The sequence below is a fragment of the Pagrus major genome, chromosome 16 (genome assembly GCF_040436345.1).
Source record: "Pagrus major chromosome 16, Pma_NU_1.0".
Lineage (NCBI taxonomy): Eukaryota > Metazoa > Chordata > Actinopteri > Spariformes > Sparidae > Pagrus > Pagrus major.
Window position 1 is genome coordinate 15,249,366 of NC_133230.1, and position 22,833 is coordinate 15,272,198.

The 22,833-nt window shown below is 42.8% G+C and overlaps 1 protein-coding gene across 3 annotated transcripts in view; it reads right to left on the reverse strand.

Moving 5' to 3' along the window:
* rbms3 (RNA binding motif, single stranded interacting protein) overlaps positions 1-22,833 on the reverse strand; it is a 294,917-nt gene that overhangs the window by 194,363 nt on the left and 77,721 nt on the right. Inside the window, exon 1 of one of the 3 annotated variants that reach the window (XM_073483023.1) lies at positions 14,409-14,520. The exons of the other annotated variants lie outside the window; for them this stretch is intronic. Within the exon in view, the coding sequence (XP_073339124.1) occupies positions 14,409-14,483 (75 nt within the window). The 5' untranslated portion in view covers positions 14,484-14,520. Of the gene's footprint in view, positions 1-14,408; positions 14,521-22,833 lie in introns of those variants that run through there. 3 annotated transcript variants of the gene reach the window in all.

Here is a 22,833-nt window from a genome sequence, read left to right on the forward strand (position 1 = left end):
AGTTTAAAAACCAGAATACTCCATCTTGACAATTGGACCTCACAGAAACAGCATATTTGTGAGCGCTGTGATGTAGATTTGCGGTTACTGCAACAATGATCACCTCTGTCCGAGACATCATGGGGGCTGTTGATAACCGCCAACAAAAACAACAAACCACGCCAGCGCAATTATGCGTGTCCACTTTAGCATAATATGGGAAGAACATGAGATGCGTGGGAGCGGGAGGTGACTTTTGTGTCGTGTGGGGGTGGGAGGTTTGGTATGTGTGTATATGCTTGTGCTAGAGAAAGATTGTGCGCTAGTGTGTGTGTGTGTGCGTGAGACTGATTGAACGCGGGTGTCCATGTTGCATGCTTGTGTGACAAGAGAACAGGAGCCGGGATCTAAAGAACACATGTTTGGGGTCCTTTTGAGAGCAGTGCTTTGAGTTGACGGTTTTGTTTGGGTTTGGGTGGGTATTTCAAAGGGCTGCTCTGGATAAAAGCCTCTCCAGCTTACGGGTGCTACACATTTTCCATTTTAAGATCTCAACCTTTCATAGTCATCAACTATGAAAGACTGCAGACTGTACTGTTTTCCACACCTGACAACACACTTACTATATTGCGGATATTTAGCGCCATTTGCAGACTCTCAAGGACATGTGATTCATATTGTGGTGATAAAGGTCAAAATGAGTTTCAGGTTCTCTCTTGATTTATTTGTCGAAGTATTTTTGTGGGATTTGTGAAAAAAAGAATGTCACAGAAAAGTGCTGCTGTTGAACGAAACCTTTCAACATTATGATGTACATGTATCTTTTTCACTGGAAATGAAAGAATTGGTCCTTTTTTAAATTATGGCCATAATAATGGTTATCATTTCAGTGGTGAAGTCTGAAAGCAACAGCTAAACCAGATAATTTAAAAAGTTTATTTAAAGGTGCAATATGTTAGAATTGTCCACTTTCAATTCTTGCTCACAGTATATCACCAGAGTAACCGCTAACTGCTGCCAACTGTAGTTGCATTTAGCTAGTTGGCTCAGTTAGCCATACAGCTAGTGGTCTGGACGGGGAGCTTGGAGCATCAGTGATGTGTTGGTGTTTACATCGCTAGCAGAGGAGCTTTGAACCCAGACGGGTCAGGGCTACCTGGTTAGCATGCTAAACATTAAAATTCATAGACGTCACAACGTCAAAACTCTTATTCCTCGACATTCTGTTCATAATTTATGTGAAGTCTTGAATGTATTTTACCAAAACTCTTACATATTTCACCTTTAAGGGTAAAACTGAGGACTACAAATGTGTGGATTGTACATCACAATCACAATAACAGCAATCAGAGTAGATCCAAAGTTTGAACCAAAATGGCACAAAATGGCCACTTAAATACAGCTTTTTTCATCAAGATCCATGCATTAGAAGAAAATGTCAAAAAACTCGCAATGTTAAAGAACATGAGAAAGATCTGCCACTTTCTCCGGATCCGCATGAAAAGTTGATGCGGTCTATTCTGGGCTGAGACCCATCCTTCATCAAGTTTCGTGGAAATCTGTTATGTAGTTTTCCATTTAATCCTGCTGACAAACCAACCAACAAACGCACACGGGTGAAAACATAACCTCCTTGGGAGTAATAATTAATTTTCTCTTCCCAACACATTTTTTTCCAACCTGAGGTTCTGGTTTAGACCTGCATGATTGTCTGACAGCTCATTTCTTGCCACGTCTGATGTCTTTTTAGGGATGCTGTCATGTTCCTAAATCTCAACATTTACTTTCAAGTGTAATTACTAATGACTCAAATTATGGGAATAAGACCTGAGTTGTAATAAACCAGAGTAACTTTAAAGTCTGTGTGGTCATTTATAAAATCTTTATGATCCTAAAGGGCACATAAAATTCTTTTTGTAGCTCTGGACATGCATGAGCCTCAATAAGAAAATCTCCTAAGTCCTGCAGTTGATTTCTCAGAGATACAAGGTTTTAATGTGACGTTCGTGGAGGGATGGAGGGAGGCTGGCTGGCAGGCAGGATCAGTCAGTCAGGGTGACCTCATGTGTTTGGCACAGGGAATGCCTATCAGGTTTCCCTCTGTGCAGATTCCAGCTTGCTCACTCCACACCAGCCCCAGGACCCAACCCCCCGAGGCATGTGTGTATGTGTGTGTTTATGCGGATGGGGAGATAATTGCATGTCTGTGCGTGTGTGTGTGAACTTGTTTGTGTGTGAGAGTGAATGAGATAGAGAGGTAGAGAGATAAATTATATGAGATAAATTATTCAGATCGACCATGGTTGAGAGAGAAAAAGAGAAAGAGAGAGAGACTGCAGGAGGGTGAGCTGTGTGTCAGTCCCCTAGTGAACTCGGTGAACTTAAAGGGCTCCCACCCTTCCTCACATACAGCCCGCCCCCCCTCTGCCTCCTGCCTCCTTCCTCAACGATTAACGTCCTGCTCTCTCATGTTTCCTCTCAGGCTGTTATGTATGCACATGATAATGTGGGTCATTGTGTATGTTGGGGTTCTAAAAGTGTGTGAAACTTCGCTCACATGCCCTGTGTGTATACACGGAGTTTCCTCCTTCATGAATACGTAAAGAGGAAGAAACTCTGACTCATTCAATTGTGGTAATATCAGTTAGTCAAGCCTAAATGTTAGGTTTATTGGGTTAGTTTGAATAAAGTTATTATTAACCAGCACGAAAGTTCATTTTTGACATAAAACAGTGGTTGATACTATTATTGATAATGCTGAGTTTCAGTCAAAGTCGGAGCCAGAATATCCCAGTTCAATTTTCCAACTTCTGCCTCTGACGGTGACAAACTTATGATTCGTTGAAAAGTATATATATTTTATACCAGGAAACGTATCTAAATATTTAATTTACTAGCCTCATACAAATACTGTAGTCTACAAATGCATTCTACTTCTGGTGTTTCCCACATATACAGTTTACTTGGGCAGGCCGTCCAGGTATATGAAGAGCTGCGCAAGTGTATTGGGCAAATGGCAACCCATTTCAGCAATTAACAGGCTTTAAAGTGCTCAACAATGCAAACTCCATCTGCCGATTAAGACCACATGATACGGCTGACAGCTCTGGAAAAGTGGACCTCAACTTGACAATGTTTGCTCGAACTAAAACTCAGAAGACAAGATTATTTACTTGCTACTTATGTGAAAAGCAACCGGAATGTCTTTAATTGTCTTCCATTAAGAACAGAGAAGAAGTTCATGATTTGGTAAGAGAAGAGAAAGCTTTGTGAATTTTGATATTGTACCAACTTGGAGTCTATTCCAAAAAACATCTTCCGGAACCCCACCTTAAGGTTGCAGCCGTTAGCCTACAGTAACCCGTATGACCCGCTGTCAAACAATGGGCTAAGTAAGCACACACTATTGGCAACTATGGTAACAATAGAGTACACACTGCCAGCTATCCTCTCAATAAAGCCTCAACAGGCTCAGAGGCTTCCCATTTCACAAATCACTGTGGCAACTGCCATGCAGCCACACCAGCAGAGAAATGTACGATGCCAGACACACACAATCCCACACATGGGTTAAACAGATGCGACATGCTAGTTAAGGCTGCGGCACATCAGCCATGAGAGCCAAGCGTCCTCCATAACCCTTGAGTGGGGAATGATGGAGCGGGGGCTGCCTGCTGTAGCTCCGGCTGGCTGTTAAAACTGCTATCTATAACTAAACAGATCAGCAGATCATCCTGCGCTCTCCAGGAAGTCTACATAACTGGGCCACAGAGTTCCTAAACATTTCAGAGAGAGCGTCAACAGTCGTCTTAACGATTACACCGGGTCTGTGGCCGGGAACGTTGGCTCACTATTGCCGGAGTGTTTATACAACGTTTCACGAAGGCGGGGTAATGTCAACTTAGTGATTAATTGCAGGCCCAAAGTGCTGAGGACACAGAATCTGCTCTGAATGGCGCCGACTGCAGCTCCTACAAGGGTTTATTGCTTTATCGGCTGAATCCTAATGTGACCCGCTTCCCTTCCCTCCCTCTGACTGTTCCAGTGGTGCTGGAGCATCCCAAATATTCATCAAGGTGTCTAGGTGCTTAATTGACCGGTGAAATTTAAGTTCTTAATGTTGAGGAAAATTTCTATTGTATTCTCCCTTGACAGCCTGAAACATGGAAAATATTTCAAGGGGCTTGATACCGATCTCTCTGGGTTGATATAAAGTTCCCTATACAGCATGATTCCTCCCAATATGTTGGGAGAAGCATAACATATGGCGATTACACAAGCATGCAGCTGTTGTTTTTTGGGGCTGGAGATAAATAATGGATACAAGTCCTCCACAGGGTACTCAAGACAGCTAATGAGAGAGAGAAAGCAGAGAGGGAATTAGCAACTAACTGTTTTTCAAAGCCACTGTTTTCTAACATTTTTATAAGAGCCCAAGGACAAAAAAATACTGGAAGATAAAAACATCAGTATTCATTAACTGTAAAAGTACTCACACACTAACATTTGCATTTATTCAAAACTTGTACCAGTAGTATTGTGCATATTTTAAAATAAGCACAAACCAAGACCTTTTTTACTAAATGCCTGTGAAAGAGTTGAATCCTGCTTGCATTTCCTTTTTCTTAATGCACTCTGTCCTACTCTTTCTCTCTCAAATGTGGGTGACCTTAATAATTCAGGGGAAAAGGGAGAGTCAGGAGATGGCATCTGCCTCAGTGCAGATTGTACAGGAGGAAACCGGTGTTCTGCATCAAACCCTCCAAAAGGTTTGTCATTTTCAGGCATTCATCTGCTACATACTGAACCCTTACCCTCTCTGTGTGTGCACAGGGGGCGTCTGCGAGGCAACGTGATTAACTACTGAAAAGCGAGAGACCCAGCATCTTGTATGGAGCCTACACATCATAATGACACTTTTTTAATTCCGTTGCCAATGGCTGTTTATGTGCTACTAATTACTGGTAAGAATAATAATCTCTCCTTCAATTGGACTCTATCATGCCGAGGGCTTTCTCCTCTTCTCTTCTTTCCATTTATCCTGGTTTGTGACTCCGCTGGCTCGACTCACTCCCTGCATCAGTGTCCTTGCGATCTAATTCATGCCGCCTACCTGTCCCGCTCGGTGTTTTTCCATAAGATGACTAATGCACACACATTGTGGCCTCAGAAGCTGCTGGAGCAGTGGAAGGGTCTGCCAGAGAAGCTATTCAGGCAAAATCTGAGAGGGTGGCTTGAGTCATTTAACTCAAATAAAGCCGGGAGAAAGGCCTGTTTGCTCTTGGTAATCCCCCACTTGCTCGACAAGGCTTCGCAAGGTTCATCTGCTGCGCTAAATTGGTGCACGTATCCTTATTTGTATAGGAGCTCATTGTGACTGGGTGCGAGGGGGGAATCTGACAGGACTGGCAGCTATTCAAGCCCTCATGCCTATTTGCTTATCCTCATTCATGGCAGAATTGGCTTTTTCCGGAGCCATTTTTCAAGCTATGCGTGACATGGTATTTTCATTGAGCCTGCCACTACTAATGCAGCTGTGTAGAGTAAATATTGCAGGCAGCCAGTATATGTGTTAAGGAGAGGGGCCTCCTACAGTAATCACAGTGGTAAGGCTACACTACCATTTGCATGTCTGTGGCTGGTGTCTCCTCTGGTTTCCACGTCTGAATATCTAGGTGAAAATACCAGGTCATCGGTTTGTGCTGCCACAATGGAAATGAAATGCTAATTCCTCAAAGTGAGATGTAAGCTGGCGAAGGATTTTCTTTGTCAGACTATGACGTCATTGGCTAAATGAAAGACCACTGTGAAAAATGAGACTGTTGATCTTTCCCTGCCTCTCCTTTTCTCTTCATTGGGCTTTCCTGGTCCCTTATTCCGGCTCTTGATTCTCTGGTGCCCCCCAAAAAAGATCAAACTTCAACATATATAATATATCACACTGCATTTAGAAAAACGATACTCCCTTTTGCAGCACTTCCCAGGAAAACATTTTCATGAAACACAGACAATCGCCTACATAGTAGACTGTTTTGATTATGAACTCATTGCTATTAGGTTTGCCATAATATGTCTGGTTACAGGGCAGACCACAGACTAGGACTACAACCAAATAATAAACTTAAACCAGAAGAGTATGACAAAACTGTCTGTGTTGCCTCTCTTTTCTCTGCCATCAGGATCAGCATGGGAAATTTGTCTTTACAGCACTTTACAAGTACAAGGGCTTCATTTGATCAACACATGAAATTTGCGACGATGAGGACAAATTTAGACGTGATAATAAAGCCTCTGCCTGCCTCAGATGCCCTCAGTCAGGAAGGTGAAAAGGCAATTCTGCTGCAGTAGGGCGCCATGTGGAGATCCTCTGACGCGCCGCTCCTCAAAGTGCACGCGGCAGCCACTCGTTAAAAATGCAGGAGCAATTACTCCGCCTGAGTCGAAGTCGCTGAACGCTTCCAAGCCGAGCTGCCGCCCTCCTCCTTTGCTACACCCGCAACCTGAGCATTCTCCGTGTGAAGCGGCATGCCAAAGGTAGGGCGGCAGACGCAGCAGACACCGAGGGCTTCAGTTACAGTAGAACAACAACAGCCCTTCTCTGCCTGGCTGGCTGTCTGTCTGTCTGTCTCTCACGAGGTGCAATTACTTCCCCCCTCCCTCACCCTTCTCCAGCACGTGACTTGCAGCCTGACATCCTTGACCATCAGGTCAGTGTCCTGTCCTGACCCGATTCCACTTCTGCCCTTTTTGCTCTCCACTATCTTCCTCTCAAATGGGGGCAAATAGGATACTATCTGCCTCATTTGATTTTCAGCCAGGTCGTTCACATAAAAAAAGCCTGGTTCTTGACTTTATCCATCACTCTTGGGGTTGCAATATGAAGATATTTTGCATCCCTTTTTTGGAGATAGTCAGCTGTGAAAGTTAAGTCAAACATGCTGTGAAACAACACAACCAAGCAATAAATTAAGTTATAAATGGAAACAAACCGAGTTAACTTTCAGAAATATATTCAGCTGTTCAGATAATACAGGTAGCGTTTGCCCTGTGTAGACTAGTGTTGATTCTTTGGATAGAAGAAACATCCAGAAACAAGTATTGAACGTCCACACACTGAAAGGATTCATTCTTGTTATTTGGTATCTATTGAGCAGCAGCAAGAGCCAACAGAAGTTTCACCAAAGTTTGTAATACCTTCATCTCTTTTTCAACAAAGTTGATAATCCTTCTCTAAACATAATCACTCAAATACATTCCCTTCGGTTGGAAAATATTAACTATTATGTTGCCAGGCAAAGAAAGGAGGATACAGACCTGACAATTATACTTGTTTTGAACATTCACTATTCTCACAGAACAATTATATACCTCATTTGAAATGGTAAAAGGTTTAATGTGTGTTTGACTTGTATCTAATCCCATATGGTCTTCTGTATGTTAATACAGCCTGTATGTATTAAAGGGTCGTACACAGGAGATATCTCTCTGGCCACTCATGTCATCCTGCACAGATGGCAGGACACCATGCCCAGCAGACAGCAGGGGCTCCCGGAAATAAAGGAAGAAGCACGCAAAAGCGATGGAGGATGGGAATGAGTAATTACAAAGAAGGGTCAACATGAAAGGGAATTCAAATATGAAGCGAGGCTCTGTGCAAATAGGAACAAGAAAGTGTGATCCCAGCAAAAGCGAGGGACATACATAAACAGCCACTACAACATTTTGAGAATGTACCCCACCTTCCTCAGAGGCAAAAGGGGAGACAGAAAATAGAGCGTGAAAACGCCAGGCGAGGCCCTTGCCAGAGCGACAGAGGAGTGAAACAGTGGGCCGGGGTAGACAGCTCCAGGCAGATACTATGTTACAGAAAGAAATGCTAGTAAAAACAAGAAAGAGGAAAAAAGCAGGTGTATTTGTAGAGTCCTGCCGCGCTGGTGGGTTTGAAGGGCACGTCATGTGTCTCGTTTCATCTGGCTCTAAGTGTGAAGCAACATCTTTCCTGTCTCTCTCTGTCTCACTTTATGTTGACTCCACATGCCTCTTTCTCTCTGAAGGAATACTCCGAAATACAGAAAAGACATGAAAAATGTGTTCCTAAGGAGGAGCAGAGCATCACATCCATGGGACAAAAAAATCTAACACACCTTTTTAAAGCTGGACAAAAAAATAACACCAACTAACGTTTGGGTTTTGTCTTCGGTGCGAATGATGTGTTGTGGTACAATCGATATTCATTCCCAGGTCAAACGCCTTTGCAATAGCCACGAGTATTTATTGGCTTTAGCTCATGCCGCATACTCATGTATGCATGACGCCCGGACAGATAGGCAAAGCTATGACACGAGTTAAAGTTCCGGATGTTGGCCTGCACATAGTTTCCTATCCGTCTCCATTCAAGCAGCACTCGAACAGTTGGCATTGATTTTGAAAAACCAAAATTAAGTAAATAATATAAAAAAGTAAACATTGTCAGTGGCCAGCATACTGCTTTCTATTGTTCCCTGTTTTCTGGAGCACTTGTGCGTCTTTAAGCAATTGAAAATTAGTCTAGTGACTATTTTTTAGCGGGTCTGAAATGTTTGTATATTAAAGTTCTATTCTAATACTTACATATACTAAAGACCACCTGTGGTAGAAACTTCACATTCACAATTTATTTGACTAACAAATGATGCAAGTAAGGTTTTTTTTTTTATGTGCGTACGTGTCTGTGCCTCTCTTCACAACAGTACCTCCGGGAGCTGGTGGGGATTTAGTGTCTTAACCCAGGTTTTTCCGGTTGAAGGAAACTTGCCCTGCTCACTCCACCACTTCCCTCCCCATATGCCGTATTTCACCAAACAGGTAGGAGCTCCTCTCTCTCGCAGCACAGGCTACAGTCGCCTGTTATCTCCAGATGGTCTGGGAAGGAGAGTTCAGAGACAAGATCCCCCTGGGGCGAGAACTCCAACCACCGAGCACATCATTTTATATTTGATGCATTTATCTCCGTGCTCTTTTCCACAGCGACCTCCAGTGAGTGAGCAGGTACTCTGTTCGGTGTCTTGCTCAAGGACGCTTCAATGGAGAAGAAAAATGTGGCCTGGTTTTGAGACCTTCAGCCTAAGCATTAGACCGATTATGAAGCACACAGTTACACACACACACTGTGTTTGTCCATGACTTCATTAAGTACAAACATATTCATAGACTTCTTTTGCACACAATTGCACATAGTCATAAACCATCTGTCTCGTAAACCGTGCAATGTAAACACACATGTAACATTACTGCAACATTTATAACCCCCTGTGTACTCTGGAGTTAATACAGAACAGGTTCTTCCTCCCATCTTTAGAAATATAGCCAATGGAAAATAAAAAGCTTGCCATGTAACTTTCATTCTCCTTTCTACGTCTTTCCTTCGCTCGTCTGACAAAATGGATATCAATGTCGAGAGAGCACTCTAGAAGAGCTGCTATAATGAGATGTGGACGGCAGCATGGAGAAGGCGAGGTCTAAGCATCCCGCTCTGTGGCTTATGAGAGGCTGCGGGAAGCAGTAATGCACACACAACCTTAATGTATGGGTGCGCAGACAGGGCTGAGCTGTCAGTTGATAGATGAGAAGGGTTAAGAATACACCCTTATGTAGTGTGTGTCTGTGCGTGCATGTTTGTGAATGTACACACAAGCCACAGCAAATAAATGGAGTTGTCTACCCCATTGACTGACAGTTACACGTACTGTAGAAGGACTTAAAACAACAGAGGTATTAGTTGATTAATGATCAAAAAGCCTTCTGATCGTGGTGAAGGTAGAGGAGGTGAAGGATTGTGGGGAAAAAAGAGAGATTGAGCGATCTCGCTAAAAAGCCTGCCAATCTGAGCTTGCTAAACGCGAGATGGGTTAAGATTTACAGCGAGGCAGGGACAGTATTTTGTTTCGGGCAGCCAGACGTGAAGCACATATCAGGAATTACAAGTGGGGAAATGAGTTATACTACCCCTGTCTTAGTGCTAATAAGAACATATCGTCCTGGACTGGAAAAAGGGCTGGGCTTTAGTAAATGTAATCTAAGAAGTGTATTTTTCCAGCCATAAAAGCCCGTGATAAACTCTTCAAAGCAGATCCACATCAGCGGAGACAGAGGGGACTAAGCTGCTAGCTGAGTTTTACGCCACTGATAACTGCTTCAATGAAAAGTCCTTTTTTCCTTTGATTTTACTTGCTCTCCTTGTCCTGTCTATGTATATCTATTTCCCCCTTGTTGTCTCCATGCTTCTTTTTCTCCTCTATCAAGGCATTAAAGGAGGATTTAGATGGCTCAGTTATTATTTCTGCAGCACAATGGATCAACCCGTGTAATGTAGCCAAACCCTTTTCCTTGCTTTTAATTTGCCCCTCCCTATTGCATCCATCCTAGCTCTCTTTCTTTCTCCCTCACACGCATACATCCCTTCGCTCCATTGCTTCCTCCATTTTTTTTCTAAAGAATTAGACAGAGTATAAATGGTGCCCATGGCAGGGGCAGACACAGGCACAGATCCTCTCAAAGGGCTCCATTGACTGGTGTTTACTTAAGGCCGGTGACATTAGCCGCCGCTAAATCTACCTCAATCTGCCCCTCTCGGCTTCTCAGGTTCTGTATGTACTAGTCTGACTGTAACACAGACGCCTGCCCGCTCCTAGATCACAGCCACAGTGCAAAGTGTGTGTGTGTGCATGTGCATATACTTTTGTCGTGCATCCTTGCGTGTGTGCGTGCGCCGTTTGTTGCCTGTGTGTGCGATCGCTGACATTAGGCATGTAATGACCTAGCCTATCAGTGGCGTAACAGCACAAGGGTACAGCAGTGTCAGGTAACCTGTGTGCATACAGTCACAGCAACAGTAAAGCCAACTAAATTTGACAACAGAGGCAGAATTTAGTGCAGGTATTCAAGGCAAATTATCAGTAATTTGCGAGTTCATTTCGAGAGTTGTGTGCGTAATAATGAAACAGAGGACTGAAAATGCCTGCCGTTGAGAGAAAATGAGATACAGCGCACGCCAAGACTAACAGGCACTTAGCGCACGCATTTAGTCGAAATTCATATTCTTTCCTAAACACTATCATGAAATAACAATAATTGATCTGTGTGGTGTAATTGTTCTCGTGGGCGAGGGGAGGGACTGGGCCAGAGCGAGGCGTTTTACTGTAATTTTCTCATTTATGATGCACATCTATTACCTATCATTAAAGTTGAATGCACAGCAAGCTGTGAACAGCACTAAACATCAAACTCACAGGGAAAGACACAGGCTGAATAAAGGCCAAATTTCAGCTAATGACTCGATGGACTGATCAGCTGGGGAATAGACAGAAATAGGGCCTTTAAAGGATCCTCTCATCAAAGCAGCATCCTGCCAGCTCCCCACAGCCATAACCTCATATAAAAGCCACACACAGACACGCTGACGTGCACACACAGACACACAAATCCTCTTTCAGGAATCAATAATTCAGCTAAAGAGAAGCACATGCTACGCCCCACTGCACTAATCAATAGAAAGCCAAATGTTATTGTTTCATCTCATTCTCTGACTTTCACATTCTAATCTGGGCTGCCTAGCACATACTGGACAGCACCAGAGAACTCCATTAAATTAGAATATAATACAAACACACACAGGGGATAAAGGGACCCCAAATTCAGAAGGCGCCTCAGTTTATTCTGCCATGCCATTATGACAATGTAAGCTCCTTTTTTTTTTTACCATAAAGTCCTTAGTTGTAAATGAGAACAGATGCTCTATAAATTTTCCATGCATAGAATCTCAAATATGCGTCATAAAATGGAGGCGAGAGAAGGAGAATGGCAACACTTTGGTATGAGTTACGCCCCACTCCCCCTCCCTATCCTTGCAAGATATTTATGCCCCCCACCCACATCTCTTGGGAGAATGAGGCCATACCTTGAGAATGCAGCAATGAAGATGGATAGAAAAACCTGTGTGATTTGGCACTGATGCCTAAATCTGAGCGGAGAGTACGTGCGCAAAAAATAATGGCACTTGCAGTGAGAATTTGTGAGTATGTGTGTGTGCACGCTTCCATGTGATTTTGCAGACTGCGTGGACCGAACCTGCCAGCCAAGGCCCTTCTCCCCTCTCCGTAATCGAGCTATCAATGATCATTAATGAGAGCGTGAGATCGCTCGCCACAGCCCTCTCGGCCCCATCGCCCAACACTCAGGCTTTCTCTCTGCCGCCTCTCTTTCTCCTACTGACCCCGTCTGTGGCTCTATCATATCCACCTATGAGGCCACTGGCTACGCTAACTAACCATGCAAAAGACTAAGAGCGTTGGCTGCTGATTTATAAACGGAAGTTTACGCTCTTCTCACCCCAAACGCCCACACCATGGGTCTCGTTTGCATGACACAGGACCCTGGTGGCTCGCTCAAGGATACATCAATCGCTGACGGTGGCAAGATCGGATCTGCGCTGACCTTGGGAGTGAACTGCAGCATAGGCGAAGGAGGCAGGGGGCCCTGTTGCAACAGAGTGGAGGAGGGAGGAAGAGGGGGAAAGGAAAAGTGGACAGGAGGGAGGGGAGAATGGAGGGGCATACCCTGATTGAGAGGCCCCCGAGATGAGCAACTCTGAGATATGAGAAGGGGGAGGGAGGGCGAGGGGGATGATGGAAGGAGTAGGGGAGGAGGGTGGTTAGGGAGAGGGAAGCCATATGGCAGCAGCACAAATGTATTAAACTATAAATCAGGGGGAGAGCTAGTGGACTGCCAGGTGGGGCTGCAGGCAGGTCCTCCCTGCTGGAAGCGCAACGGTTCACAACCAGCTCCGCATGGAAAAGGATGAAAACATCACCAGTATTTAGCTTTTTTTTTTTTTGGTTAAACATTTCTTTCTGTCTTAATTCTTCGTTATCAACAGGGGAAATTTGCCATGTTTTAACTTTAATTCCTCAGGCAGAATACCATTTGAAAATGTGCAGCCCTGCAGCCAATAAAACAGCATACAGCAATATCAAAACAACCCTTTTCGAGATACCTTCATATTGGGAAATTAAATATTGTTTTTTTGCTCAATGTTTTAGTGTTAAATAAAAAGCTTTGCCCGATTGAAATACAAACTGAAGTAAGTTAAGTTTCCTAATGGATAAAGAAATATTTTATTGAAGAATAAAACAAGCCTAAAAATCCAGTCCAGTCACAATTTTTATATAGAATGCTAAGAACACATTTGGGTCGGTTCTTGAAAAGTATTAAGGTTTGGTACCCAAGCCAGCAGTAGCTGTCAGTCTGGGCATATAATAGGAGATGTTTAACAGTCAAAATAAAGCACCACATAAAAAAAAATATTAAAGAAAATTAAACAATAAATAAATAAAACACAACAGCCCTATAACCAAATGAGAGGAAACAATTGCACAAAGTTAAACTGCATCTTCAGTATGACGATCAGCCATTGCCGTGCATCACACCGACACAATAATGGGCCGAAATTAGTGCAACGAATGTAGGAGAAAAACAAATAGAGTAATCCCCGAAAGGCTCCCATTTTAATCCCTTGATGATGTCTGGGTAGTGCGCCCAGCCAGGGTCCTGGCAGCCATCAGGGCCCAGGCCTGGGCTTCCATCCCAGAGGCACTGATGCATACTACAGCTAGAGCAAACATGAGCAGCCTTCCGCACGCCTGCTCTCCGTCTGAACCGACCCAAACATCACCATAGAAGAAGAAGAGGTCATAACCTGTTTGTCCACTCATTATAAAGACAATTGTACTATTGGGTCAATTAGCAACTTCCTAATTAAATGCTGAATTTTCCTCTTTAGAAAAGTGGCATTGAAGCATTTAAACAACGGCCTGCATTCACCTTGCAGATACCTCATTAGTAAATTAAATTTGGATCCTAAATCTCTCATTTGTTTAATGTATGACGGCACAAAAAGAGCTGTCTGACAGTTATTTTGATTAAAAAAGCCTCTGAATCTAAACACGTTACATTTAACATGTTACACTTCTTGCCATCGCAGTGTACCACATCAAGAGCTCATCAGTTTGCAGGTGAGGGATGGATGGACGTTACTGGACAGCTCCCAGTAACGCTCTAGTAGGCTGGACTCACAGTAGCTTCCAGCCTTGATCCTTGATCCCTTACACACACACACACACACACACACACTGACACACACACACACTGACACAGACATCCAAACTCCAACGAGGTACCTGCCATCCGAAACCATCACAGCCAAGGCCAGCTATCCATCAAATCCCATCTCCACTCAGAGATGAGAGGGGGATGAAAGGAGGGTGGTGGAAGTGAGGAGGTGGGGGAGAGAGGGAGAGGCGTTGAGGGTGAGGGAGGGGAGGGAGGCAGGACGAGAGGAGTAGGAGTAGATGAGTAGGCTTGAGGAATGCAAGAAGAGCAGAAGAGCGGCATACCTTGGTCTGGAGATAGTGGGGGTAGTAGTAGGTGTACTGAGGGTACATTGGCTGCTGCTCCAATCGCTTGCCCATGTAGCTGGAATCCTTAGCACTGAGGCAGGGAATGGTGACACGGGAGCGGGAGCTGCCAAGTAGCTAGCAATGGGATAGAGGCAGCGGAGGAGCTGTGTGATTCCTGTCTTTGCTGTCGGCACCACTGTGTCGCTAGCCGGATCCTCCAGGGAAAAGGCAGGTTCTGCGTGCCGGGCAGCAGCTCGGAGAAGGTCTGCCTCTGACGGGTGAAGCTCCTGACAAACCTTACTGGTCCGGAGCCTCAGTGCCGGGCGGATGCTCACTCAGTCTCTCACTGCTTGATCAATGGAAATATCTCCACAAGTGCTCAAACCGAGAGCGGCGTGTCCGTCAGTGGCTGGTTATCGGATAGTAACGCGTGATAAGGGTGAGGTAGAGGAGGAAGAGGGGAGAGAAGACGTGAAGAGGTGCAGGTGGCAGTAGCTCTGGCAGTCCTGTGAATATTGGAAAACGGGAGAGGAAGAGGAGGAGGAGAGGAGGAGGAAAGGGATGGCAAGGAAAACGGGAGAGGACGTATAGGTTCACTTCTCTATTTAAGCTGTTTCACTCCAGTCTTTCGCCTGGGCTTTAATCTGCCTCCCTCTCAAACACACTGTGAATCTGACTCTCTCTCACAGCCCCTCTCTCTCTCTCTCTCTCTCTCTTTCCCTCTCTTACATACACACACTGTCTCTCCCTCTCTCTCTCTCACTCTCTCTCGCTCTCTCTGTAGTCTGATCCGATGGTGGCTGCGTGCCGTCCTGTTTGACAGAGGGGGGATATCTTCAGCACCGGTTGCAGACAGATGCACTTTGTGCACGGAGCAGAATCACAACACGAGAGTCGAGCACGGAACCAGAGAGCAATCTCAGTCTGTAGCCAGCGAGTGAGCAGATAACACAGGGGAAAGGATCCCAGTTTCTAAATGATGTGGCACACGCGTATATTAAAAAATCCACCGGTTGGTTAGTCAATCCTCTGGGCTCCAGCTAGAAGATGAGTGAAATAAAACCCCACAGTGACTGTGTCCTAGGTGCCCAGTAGAGAAGAAGTCCCTCGTCTGCGTTCCTCCCTCTTCCTGCTCTTGTAGAATGTGTTCCTTATTTCGTCCTTGGCTCTCTCACTCCTCTAAGCAGCCTGCCTTGTTCTCTTTCCCTGTCACACAGTTGCTCTCTCTCTTTCTCTCTCGCGTGTGCTTTCGCTATCACTCAGTCTCTCAGCCTCACTCACTCTCTCTCTCTCTCTCTCTCTCTTTCTCTCTCTCTCTCCTTCTCCTCCACACTGACAGGGCGGTAAAGGGGGCTCGTCCGAAGCTGCGAGAAGAACAGACTGCCTCCTCCTTCCCCAGCCCAGCCGGTAGGAGGGTCTTGAGCGTCTCTGTGCGAGAGAGGGACCCAGACACAGACCAGCGGGCTGCAGCGTTTCCACAACCTGGGAGAACGCAGGGGAGAGGAGGAGAGGAGTGGAGGCGAGAGGGGGGATGGCGTCAGCGCGAGCAGTCGATTCCCCCTACTGGCTGCACACGGAGCTACCGCCTGGTACACACTGTGTCCTCAAACCAACACTCAACAAACTTGACTGATTTCATCCCAAAACCAGTCAAGTTGAATGAACCACTTTCAAGATACAACTGTTTACAACCTCAGTATATTTTGAGGCAATTTCTATTGTGTTTCCTTAAACTGTTGCCTGTAGACAATGTTTTTACCAATGATAATACTTTTCTCTCACTATCTTTTAGTTTAAATTACAGTAAAAACATGGATTAGATAACATATTCTGGTGTAAAACCTGTAAATTTCCTTAATTTTTAGTATCATATACTTGATACGTATTACTACTTACTTGATTTTATATTTTGTTTTGTCTGTCAATTTGCTGTGTACTGTTTTTTTTTTTTGTATGACCACTGAGGAGTTGCACTGAAATTTTGTTGTACACTGTGCCGTGACAATAAAGGCATTCTATTCTATTTTAAAGGCAATAAAAAACAATCTCATTGACTGAGGAAGAGAAGGAAAAAAAAACTGTTTCCTGTGTAACATCAAACGATGACAATGAATCAAATAATCTCTTTTGACTGACCATGGCTGTGACCAAAAACATGACAAAAATGCCCTGTGTGTGACTGTTTTTCTGATCAAAAGTCACAAGTAACCGCAGCCAAACTTTCAGCAAACAAGATCAAACATGCACATGTAAAAAACTTCCCACTCCCTTTTCATTAAACACACAAGCACAGTCTCAGACACACACACACACACTCTCTCTCTCTCACACACACACCAAGATGCACGGATAGGAACTAACCTCAATTCCTCATGAGGATCTCAGTGACTCTGAGGCCACAAGTTCAGGTGCCTCGGTTTTCACTCAATTAGCAAATCAACTTAAGTTTTCATTCAAATTAACTGACATGACTCCTGCAGGAAAACCGCAACCGAAGACTACACCGTGAAAATGACTGGACTGAAAACAATTATGTTTTGGCAGGTTCCACGTCTGAAAATAGACCCGTGACTTTGACGAGTTTAGTTTTGTATTCCATCATTACACAAAAACCCATGAGGCTGATGTCTCCTTCTCAAACAATAATAACCTAATTACACATTTCTCATGTACCATTCATGATAAGTGAGTTCAGCTGTAGAAACACACTTTCTTTACCTCTTAGTATATAGATAATCACTTTTGTTAAATAAATATGTATTACATTGCCATTACTGTAGAAATACACTGATCATTTGATTGATTTGTTGATCATGGGAGGAAATTAATCAGTGCTAACTTTTTCAAAATTTGTGATACAGATTGTTGTCCAAATGCCACATATTATGAGAGTTATGTGTCTAAAACAGGTAAGTGCATGTGGATAGACCAAATCAATACCAGCAAAAGGGACAGGGACCAAAACAAAGCTTGTTGGGAAAGGGCAGCCTTTTACAGCCATACAAAGGAAAGAAAATACATATCAGATAGACCATTTTTATCTCTAGGAAAGAGATGAGGCTAATATTGATTGTGGATTACCAGATTAACAGCGTCTGGATCAACTAGACACACACACTCTTAGCATCTGGAGAAAGTAGAAAACAAAGGCAACAAGACAGACAAAGGCCAGTGGAGAGAGTAATAGAAATAGAGATACAGAGCGAAAACAAGGTAAGACACATTGGGAGACAGAGCCTGAAGGAGGCAGAGGCAGAAAAGATTCATATGTCTTCATGACAGTGTGTCCACTGAGCAACCACGTGAAGTCATCTCTGTATTTCATTGATAAGGCTCATCATTTTTGGTTTTCAGTAGAGCAGAGTGGTAGGTGAGCTCAAAGTGATTTCACCCAGATTTTGTCCACACGTGATCAAAAAACATGTCTCCTGCTGCAAATGATGCCTCTACCAAAAGAAGGTGAGGACAAATATGGAGGAAAAATTGCAAATGAGCTGCTTATTATGCACAAGAATCCATCAAAGGTATAAAATCCATCAAAGGTATAAATAGAACGTTAAACAGTGCGGTTGCACTGTGCTGTGCTCAGATTTTTTAATTATTGATTTTCTTTAAGTTCCAACTTTATTCAAAGCAGGGTTAGGGTTAATCGATTAGTCAGTCAGCTATTTATCATTTAGGTCTTTCCTCAAGCAAAAACACAGGTGGTTCCACTTCTCAAATGCAAGGATTTGGTGCTATTCCTTTGTCAAATATGAAAGTTCACTAAATGTATTTATGTTTTGGACTGTTGGTCAATAAAAAAACAAGCAATTTGAAGACATCAACAGACATTTTTCACAATTCTCTAACATTTTTTAGCAACCATAAGGCTGAAGCCCTGACCCAAACTATATTTATGATGAAATATTTTTTGAAATTATGGAATATTTTCCTACTAATTATGACTGCAATCTGACTAACCTTTTCTCAAGTTTATTCAAATTAGTCGACACAGAATGGAAACACAGGAGAGTACTATTTCACAGACATTGGTCAGCTAAACCATTAATATTCATGGGTTCAACCATTAAGAATTAAGAGCCGAGTATTGAGACTTGACTCTTGAAACTAAAGAACTTGACCTGTGGCCCTACAGACTACACAAGAAACTACTTTGAGAACTGGCTGATGTGAACTTTCAGCCTCTACCCGTGAGTTGGCAAAGGTTAGTTTATAAAGCCAATTTTAAAGAAATGTAACTGGAGAGGAGTAATGCTCGCTGTGTGTAAATACGCCTGGTCTGAATCAGTGGGACTGACGTCAGAGAGGTGATATGCGGCCAACTATTTCATGGAGAGAGACAATGAGTGGGGGAATATCTCTCTGGTCTTGTATTATTAACATGATACAACATAGTTGTAGTCATTGACTGTGGAGTCATCTCCATGGTGTGGTGGTCAGGAGATATTGGAAGACATACAGAACAAGAGTCATCATTTTCAGAGATGGGAAGTAACAAAGTACAAATACATTGTTACATCACTTAAGTAGATTTTTTAGGTAGCTGTACTTATTTTTATAAAAACCTTTTTACTTTTACTTCCTACATTTTAACGCAAAAATCTGTACTTTCTAATGGAATGATGAAATATTTTTATTTTGCGTAGACGAAGCAAGACAAAACAACGTAAAAGACACAACAAGACGGAAAAAGACAGAGAGGGAGACTCTAATGGGAAGAAAGGTGTGTTAGTGTCTGGAATCTGTAGACACCCTGCAGCCCTCTGCCTGTATTTTCTTGTTTTCTCAGTTTGTTGCTGTGCTTAAGACGCTTCACTAACCCAAAATGTCGGTATCTGACGTCCTGGGAATTAGACTCAACAATCAATTATCGTTCTGGTGTGTTTATGAACAGCTCAGACAAATCCTACTGATTCTACCTTTAAGGTCAATAGTCTTTTAATTGTATTAATATGGCGTGAGGTTCAGTTAGCTTTGCACAGAAATAGCCGGTACAAATGTCCGTCAGAGGGATACTTTTCACTTTTATACTTGAGTACATTTCAGAGCCTGTATTTTCTTACTTTTACTTGAGTAAAGAAGTTGAATCAGTACTTCTACTTTTACCACAGTCTTCTCTACACAAGTATCTGTACTTCTACTTGAGTAAAGAATGTGTGAGCTTTTGCCACCTCTGATTATTTTCAGCTTCTACAAATTTTCACTTCAAAATATCTAGATGACAACCCTTACGAAAGTCACATATGAAAATCATTATCTCACATGTGGACTCAAAATGTTCACAAGTAATTGGCTTTTTTCACATATAAATAAATACTTCCACATGTGGAAACAAAATATGACACACGAAATCATGTGAAATTTGCTTCTTCACATGTGACAATTCACAAGTGATTGGCTATTTTTAAGTGTGAACTAATATTTTAACGTGAAAATAAAACATGTGTGAGCTGCACATTTTCACAAGTTTTTGGCTTTTTTCACGTATGAATGACAGTTTCAACATAAGTAATGAAGTAATTGAAAAATTTCACGTTTGAATCCATGACTGGCTTTTTTTTTAACATCTGGATTAGATTTTCCACATGTAGATCAGAGAAGCAGACAGGTTTAAAGTGATTTACACCCGGATTTGTATTTGTTTCAACCTCCTTTGCACAGAGCTTGCCACAGAGAACAGCGCAGTGAGTGCCAAACTATTTCAAAGTGCACTCAGTGTTCTTCACAGTGAGTGAGAACTGATCTGATTTACAAGTTGATTTGTCAAGATGAACACTAAAACGGTGCCTCTCTGCTATTTCAAATATTTAAACACCAACGCTAAGAAATATTTGCTGATACAGCCAGGTCTGCTGAAGATTTTCATAAAACAAAGCCAAAGCCATCTGCTGCTCCTCTGTTCCAAGGTCTTCGTCTGATGCTCGTTGATTCACTTTCTAAATTGAGAGCATTTGTGAGTCATTCACAACACTGTTAAAATAGAGAAAGAGCAAGGCAGCTGAGGGTGTATCATGCCCCTGAAGGTGTTAAGTAGTTTTGATTGCCCTATAAAGAATCAGAAAAGTCTAGTAAAAGTAGCCAGCATAGCCTCTGGTCAGAACCAGTAAAAGCAAGCTTTTGTGTAAGATGTTTCAATGACATTAACATCCATGGAGATATTTGGTGTCCTGAAGAGGCAATGAAAGAGCTGCCCTTTTGTTCATTGACTGCGCTGACAACACAAGTTATTCTGCTAATGTCCTGAATCTCTATTTATAAAAGGAGAAAGAGGAAACACACTTAAAAATGCAAGAACAAGTTAGAGTGGTAAGTCTTTTAAACACAAAAACAGTAAAGAACTATAAAATGTTCCCATCCAAAAACAATTCCTAGAAAGTCCAGTTTGCCCTACTGCCCGACCCCTCTGCAGAGGCGCCTTCTAGCCTTTCCCAAGCACAAACCATGAGGCTTTGTTTCCTGAGGTTTGTTGGACAGTTCTGTCATGGGTGTTTCCCAGAAATGACCAAATGCATGGAATTCAAGGGAAGGCTGGCGCAGTGCCAGGGGAGGGGTGGTGGGGGAGGAGGAGGGCTAGAAGAATGGAGGCAAGGGGGATGAGGAGGGAAGTTGAGCAGGGCCTGGTATTCCTGGAAAAACCCTCTCGCTTTTGGCAGTGGTTCTACTGGGAGATACCCGAGCACCAGAAGATCATCTTGCATGTTTAATGCAAACCTACTGATGTAGCATGACTAACCAGCCTCCCCGGGGTTTTTGGTCATGATCGGTGAAAGATGAGCTAACCAGTCCAACTAGGACACTAACATCTATCAAGCATTTTCATTTGTGCTTGTATTACGGATGACAGCAGAGCTCACATGATTATAATTTGCAACAATCTGAGAAAACATAACTGAATGTTTATGACCACTCCAATTAGGAACAGACTGATAACAGATGTTTCTTGATTCATCATACCGCAGGAGATGACGGAGTGCACATGATGAAGTTTGTATGAAACTTTAGTATGGCCATAATAAGACAGATTTTTTGTTTCATTAAAAAGCAAATCTAATTTAGTTAAATTGAAGGCATGAAAATACACATCAACGCCAAATTCAAGTTAAGAAAGAGGAGAACATTTCATAACTTCAAGCATCATAGAGGTCAACAAGAAAACCACAGATTTCAGCAGTTTTACAAAAATTGAAAAGAAAACCAATGCAAACCACAGAAAGAAAACGAGGGTGTATAGCCTCTGATGTGGTTCTAGAGTGCTGAATGAGTTTAAATTTGTCTTCATACTGTTTCTTGTTCGTTCCTATGGTGTGATAACTTACTTGATTATGTGATTAACAACATCTGACTTCAACAAGCCAGTTAGATTACAATTGATCTTCAAATACTCTCAGAGTCAAATCACATTTGCAGAAAATTTACTCTCTTAAATTGAAATCATAGTGTCACTTATTTATGTTGGTAAATAGTCAAGCGTAGCCAAATTTAAACAGGCTTTCTTCCTGAAACATTGTAATCCGAGAAGCTGTCCAGACTTATGGAAAATACGGGAAGTGCACACACTGAACGATGTACACGCTTCCCCCACCTCCCTCGTTTCTCAACTCCATGAAGAGATATTTTAACATTACGTGTGTAAGTTCACCACATCTCTGACACATGCAATTTCTTAATACATTCTTATCAGTGCACTAACGGATGACAGCCGGAGGTAATTCAACACATTCCCCCTCTGAGAGTATAATTTTCCACAGTGCAAAGAGCAGAGTGATATCGTTGAGACATGATTGCAGAGTGCCTCTCTTTATATTCCTTTATATATGACGAGCTCATCACCTGCTTTCAGCTGTTTATCCAATACATCGTTAAAATGTAAAAAGGGCGGACTGACTCTGGACCACCGGCTCTGTACTGAGACATTTGATAAACACCAGGCAGATTTCCAGTGAGTCATTAGACTCTATCACAACACAGAGGATAGCAATGCAGGCCTAATGGGGAAGAAATATGAGACCAGACATGGATGAGTAAAAATGACTCACAGCTCCCCTTAGTACAACCAAGCAGGACAGGAAAGGGACCTAAAAGAGAAAATTGCGTTCACTTTTTGATCTCTATAATGTGAAACATATATACAATAAATACTGACTGACTCATTTCCTCATTAAGGTGATCTTGAGAAGGTTACAAATGATTTTGTGCTGGGAAACGAGGCCCACAGCCAGAGTGGATTTTAAATGTGTGTGTATGCAAGTGTGCAAATGTATTTTTTTCCTTTCCTTGAGTGTTTTATATACGTCTTTCTGCATGTAAAAGATCTTGAAAGTTAAAAAGGTCAGAGTACGCACCAACAGAAGCTCCTCTCTCCCACAGAAAACACTGCTCCTGAAACGCCTCATTAGTACTCTTGCCTTTAATTCTATGA